The sequence below is a fragment of the Macadamia integrifolia genome, chromosome 6 (assembly GCF_013358625.1).
Source record: "Macadamia integrifolia cultivar HAES 741 chromosome 6, SCU_Mint_v3, whole genome shotgun sequence".
Taxonomy (NCBI): Eukaryota; Viridiplantae; Streptophyta; class Magnoliopsida; order Proteales; family Proteaceae; genus Macadamia; species Macadamia integrifolia.
This window is the reverse complement of record NC_056562.1, coordinates 26058756-26064847: the sequence shown is the minus strand read 5'-3', so window position 1 is coordinate 26064847 and position 6092 is coordinate 26058756. Positions and strand designations below refer to the sequence as shown.

Genomic DNA, 6092 nt, shown 5'->3' with positions numbered 1-6092 from the left:
TTTTAGACATGGAAATTGTATAATGTAATTTATCATTTAGTACATCACCAGTGGTAATTGTATGATTTTATTAGCATATTCTGATTTTAGTTGCGATCTTGGTGGCATTTGTGAAATTAAGGTACTACATTTGTGATCTTGGAGGGTTAGGGTGACTGGATGTGGGTGTCCAGTGCCACATCCCTTGGCCTATTGGAGGCAGGGTGTGACATACATTGCTGAAACTAGCCTCACCCTCCTTGCTCATGCCTTGGTTCCTTGACAATTTTTGAAAATATGCTTTTGACATGGCTACCTTTCTTATCAATCGGCTAACAACATGGGTGATTGGCAATGTTTCTCTCTTGTTTCGACTTCATGGGACTCATCCCACACATGATCATTTGGAGGTGTTTGGCTGGGCCTGTTATCCATTACTTCACTTATACAATCAGCATAAATTGGATTACTTGTTTGGTATTCATGTTTTCTTGAGTTGCAACGCTCGCCATAGAAGCTACATATGATTTTACTAGTCATCATATCGCATCATATGGTTGTTACTGAAGACCATTTTTCATTCCGGGAAACCATACGTAGTCTTACTTTACAACCACAACCTCCCCAACCCTCTCTTCTCAGATCATCAGAACTACTTCAATGGCTGCCCTCCTCTATCCCACCATTCCCTTCACCTATGTTGCTGCACTTTTCCCTCTCACCCCACCTTTTTACCTATGGCTACTACGTCCCCCCCTTTGGTTTCCCAACCACCACCCACCATCGCCCATACATGTCTCTCTTCATCTTCCATTAACCCCACCATCAACATAGTAGCTAACCTTCCTTTTCCTACTCATCTTATAAACCATCACCACATGATCACCCATCAATGCAATGGCACTTGCCGTCCTAACCAAGAAATGGATGATGAATTTATGGCTCTCATAAAAATGGAACCTAGGCTCTTATTCCGCCTCATCCATTTATAAACGTTGTTGGGTTCAAATGGGTATATTGAATCAAGTGTAAAGCAGATGGCACTCTTCACCAATACAAGGTCCGTCTTGTGGCCAAAGGATAAACTCAATGATAGGCTGTTAACAACATTTGAGACTTTCAGCCTAGTTGTTAAACTTACAACAATTATCTTGTGCTTTCCATTGCTCTCTCTCACAGTTATGGCCCATTTTTCACTTGATGTTCAGAACCCCTTTCTCCATGGGATTTCTCAATAAAGAGGTGTTCATGTCTCAACTTCCAAGGTTTGGTGATCCATAATTTCCTGGTCACGTTTGCAAACTTCATGAGTCTTTATACGGTCTCAAGCAAGTCCCTCCGTGCATTGCATGAGAAGCCAAGTTATTTTCTCCTTGAAATGGATTTGTTGGTTAAAAACTAGACACATCCCTTTTTATTTATCATATAGGCAACATCACGGCTTATATTTTGGTATACATTGATGATATTATTACTGATAGCAATTGCACTACTTTTCTAACTAACTTATTTGCACCATTGCAATCGCTTTTTTAATAAAAGATTTGGGCACTCTACAATATTTCCTTGGAATTAGTATCATCACTCTGGCCAAGAGGTTACTTTTGTCAGAATAGCAGTACATCCTTGACCTCTTAGCGAAGGCTAAGATGGAAGAATGTAAGGCGATCTTCACTCCCCTTGCCACCACCACTCACATCTGTCAACTTACTCGCACCCAAATAGATGACCCCATACTTTATCGAATGAAGCACTGTTAGTGCTCTTCAGTATGCCATGCCCACTCGTCCAGACATTCAATACACTGCTAACGAGGTCTGTTAATTCATGCATTGCCCTACCACTGACCATTTGCCTATCTTCAAATGTGTTCTTCAATAATATAAGTCTATAGCCAGTCATGGCCTTCTTTTAGAAAAATAGACTCGCTAGCGCACTCCTGAAAAGAAAAGGCCTTACCAAGATGCACTTGTCCACCTTTTTTAGGCACTAGTTGGATTGGTTGACCTAATGATCACAAGTCCACCTATGGGTTTTCTATCTTTCATGGAAGTAAGTTAACTAGCAACGATCACTCATTCTAGTACAGAAGCGGAATATCAGGTTGTTGGAAAACACTACCATTGAAATTACATGGCAGCAATCTTTTTTCAAGAACTCCATTTGTTTCCCCCGTCTGCCCCTGTTTTATTGTGTGATAATGTGGGAGCCATGTACCTCACTTCCAGTCCAATGTTCCATGTGCGTACCAAACACATAAATTTATTTTCATTGTCTAGGATAACGTGGCTAAAAGCGATCTTGATGTTTGGTTCATTTCAACAAAGGACCAAGTGGAGGACATTTTCACTGGGCTCCTCTCTTCTCTTTGTTTTGCTACTTTGATGACCAACCTTAAGGTGACTACTTCCCCCCTGAGTTTGCAGAGTGTATAAGGGGACTCCCTAGCCACTACCACTATTGCTAGGCACCAGCGTGGCGAACATATCCAAGCACAATCCACAAATGGTAGGTGCTTCTCACAAGAAATCCTGAAGGATGATAGCAGTCCTGATAAGGATCCACCTCTTCCTTCCATGTATGGAGGAAATACTCAATTATCTCAACCAAATCATCCTTAAGTATTGTACGTAACTTGAAGCAAAACAATAGTGAAAAACACATTACCATCATAGATGTAGGTTTTCTAAAACTGAACCATGTTAAACTTGCTTATCTATACTCTCCTTCTCTTCTTCATATCTTTCTCTTCTTTCTTAACAACACACATCCCTTGTATGTATGCAAATGCATGTGTACAACTATTCTAGACATTATTGTGCACTATCCCAACCTTAAGTGTATACAAAGGTAAAGGCTAGGCACACTCGCTATGGCTAGTATTGTGTCTATGTCCCTCCACCCCTCTTGGAAAAGTCCCCAGTCTTGCACCCTCATTGGTTGAGCCACTAACTCTAATAAAACTAATGCTATGCCCAACCTTGGCTAAAAAATAAAAAATAATGATAATAATGATATAGATGTATCTTGTGAGTTTCAGAAACATCACCATCCCTCCTTACATGGATGACTATCATTAAATAATTCACAACGCCAAAATGCGGCTTGATTGCCTTTCTTCTAGTTCAGATGCACCCTACTGAAACCCTTCACTTCCCACCAACTCCATCTATTAAAAACAACTAGAAGATAAATATTTTGTTTGGGTATTGTGATTACGGGTGTATGTGCAACAGAAGAAAAAAATAAAAAGAATGTATGTTTCACGAGGCCTTGGAGGCCTTTTCAAATTCCTTTCTAAATCTTTTTTAATTTTCTTTTATTGGTGGGGGTTCGTCATTTTAATTTTATATACCCAATCAAGAAAACAACAGTTGCAGCTGCAATAGGGGCTCAATATGCAACAGCAATCCAAGGGCGCATACCCAGACGAAAACTTAGTTCCCATCACAACCCAATGTAAAAAGCTACTCCAAGTAAAGCAGCGTAGAACAATCAATTCATAAGAACCCCACCATTGTATAACCACATTTCAAACAGATGCCACTTCCCATATTGGGTAAAAGTGCAATCCTATAGCTACAGAAGTAGGAATAATGGCACCAGAGATAATATTGTTTCCGTAATAGCTCACTGATCGAGCGCTCTTGCACCGAAGATGAACGGGGTTAAGCGATCTGTGGTTAGGGGTGAAATGCCACTCGAACCCAGATCTAGCCGGTTCTCCCTGAAATACGTTGAGGCGCAAAAATTGACTGGACATCTACGGGACGGTGGTCTACTATCAGCTTACTCAAATAGGGGCGAAAGCGAGCCTTTGGCTCGCCTTGTTGGGGAGCTATTCTAAAACAGAAAAATGAAGATCGCGAAGAACTAGTACAGTTTGCTTTCGGAGTATGGAATGATGCCCAGGCCAAATATCTTGTCATCAAAAGGGAAGTGTGTGTGGGGACTGTGGTTCGAAGTCTTTTTATCTTATTCGTCATTAGGCTATTAAACCATATTAAAAAAAAAAAAAAACCTTACCATCAATACGTGACATAACTATCAGACGGAACAAAAGTATTAGAATTTTGAGTGGGAATAACAAAGTGCATGTCTAAAATCCAAATCATGTATTACTACACTCATTTTCTCATCTTATTTATATGGTTCAGTTACTTACCTAAATTCGTCGTCGTACCTTCAGGAATATTAATCACCAACCTGCAATGCAAATAAGAAGCCTTTTAGTACATGAGGGAAATAAAGCTAATTAAGAATATAAAAAATAAATGAAAGACAAAAATATTCCCTCCTCATCAGTGTGGGGATGTTTTCCCCCTGATGCTTCCTCTCTTCCCTAATAGAGACAAAAACCGATCCTGTGTGACATTGATATGGTGTAGGAGATTCCCCTCATCATTTTACGGATATGGGAAACCCATGGCCTGAATGAATATTATGGGGAAAGGGAAAATTTTATTTTCCTTCTTTTGTTGGCAGTGGTACTGTGGTAGTATGTAATGGTAATAATAGCAAGAAGTGAAAAAGTAAAAATAGCTTGTAGATATAGGGACGGAGAAGGTTCAGTTATGTAATTCATTTTGTCCATATAATCCTATAACAATCATACTAGTTACAATTAAAATCATGACAACCCTACAAAATCCCATAGTTCCTTATGTAAATCCTTAAATGGATCCACAGTTGATTAAACTAGTTTAATTTGATTAACCTCGTTTAACTTATCAATATGTTTAACTTATCAATATTTTTAATTAAATCTATATTTTGAACATACTCTTCCCAAGCCACATGGTTAAGAAAACTAAAGCTCCTTCTCCGGGAATTTGCTAGATATATAGAAGCTTTCCCAAAGAAAAAATGTTGTGGTACTCTCAAGGATAAAATGTTCTGCTACTTCCCTATTAGATGTTAGATCAAAAGGTTCCATCAATCACGGAGTAGATTACAACGTCATAATATTTGTAATATCTAAGGGATGGTGAAATCTCAAACAGGTTTGGGGTTGGACAAGAGGACATGTCAATTTTTGACCCCATCCAATCTATCCCATGGGAGATATTTGGGCGTCAGAAGGGCCCATTCTAGAAATATTTCCCATGTCGAAACATGTTATCTTACAGATTTGAAATAAAAATCCAAAAGACATTAAATATAGATCTCTCATCAACTAAGCTAATATTCACTTATTTTTTTTTTTTTTTTTTTTTTTTTCATTTGACGGAGAGAAAATTTACTGATGATTAACATGTGTACAGCTAAAAGCTTCAAACAAGCAAAATGTATATTAAAAAAAAAAAATGATTACTTATGAATTACACCTGAGCTTCTAACGTAAAAGGATGACCATGGAGTTACCTAGCATTTGAAACTTAAACCGTCAGTTAAGTGAAAAGAAAATTTTATTTTGATGACCATATTTTGCATTTTAACATTTTTAATTATGGCACCCTTTAAGCTTCCCTAGATCAACAGTTATGGTCAATGAAATCATTTATTTGAACTTCATTGCATGACTGAAACATTGATTGCTTGATTGGATATTGTACCACGTTTACGATGATATGATCTGATCATAGATTGTAACACATTTACGATGATTTAACATATCAAATGAAAATTCATAATCAAAATCCAAGGCCAAAAAATTCTAAAATGTGAGGTTGAATGTTGTCATTTTAGTTATAATATATTAGATTTTTTTTTTTTATGATTTTATCGTATACTCGATTGTACCATCTTGTTGGAAGTGATTGAAAATTATATATGAGCAACCATAATTCAAATAAAAGGTTTACAGAGCATTCCTCCCCCCGCCCCCGCCCCCGCCCTCGCCCTCGCCCTCGCCCTCGCCCTCGCGCCCACCCCACAAGTCATGTGTGAAGCATGTGAAATTATTGCCTTGCCCTTAATGTAATAAAAATTCAACCCATATTGATGCCTTGTGCATGATCTCACGGTCCTAGCAATGGTGCACCAGCCATGCAATTAGGCAACGATCTCTTGTGTTCTTAGATAATATGTCTTGTTCAGACTCAGTTTTAACCAAATTGGGTAAAAATTTTCAAGACAGGTCAACCAAAATTTTTCCACGATCTACAATACCT

The 6092-nt window shown here is 38.3% G+C and overlaps 1 protein-coding gene across 2 annotated transcripts in view; it reads right to left on the bottom strand.

The window, feature by feature from the left end:
- LOC122080884 (protein HEADING DATE 3A-like) overlaps window positions 1-6092 on the bottom strand; it is a 64290-nt gene that overhangs the window by 54308 nt on the left and 3890 nt on the right. Inside the window, exon 3 of one of the 2 annotated variants that reach the window (XM_042647763.1) lies at window positions 1673-1685. In XM_042647763.1, the coding sequence (XP_042503697.1) occupies window positions 1673-1685 (13 nt within the window). Of the gene's footprint in view, window positions 1-1672; window positions 1686-4144; window positions 4186-6092 lie in introns of both variants that reach the window. The other variant, XM_042647762.1, reaches the window with a different exon arrangement.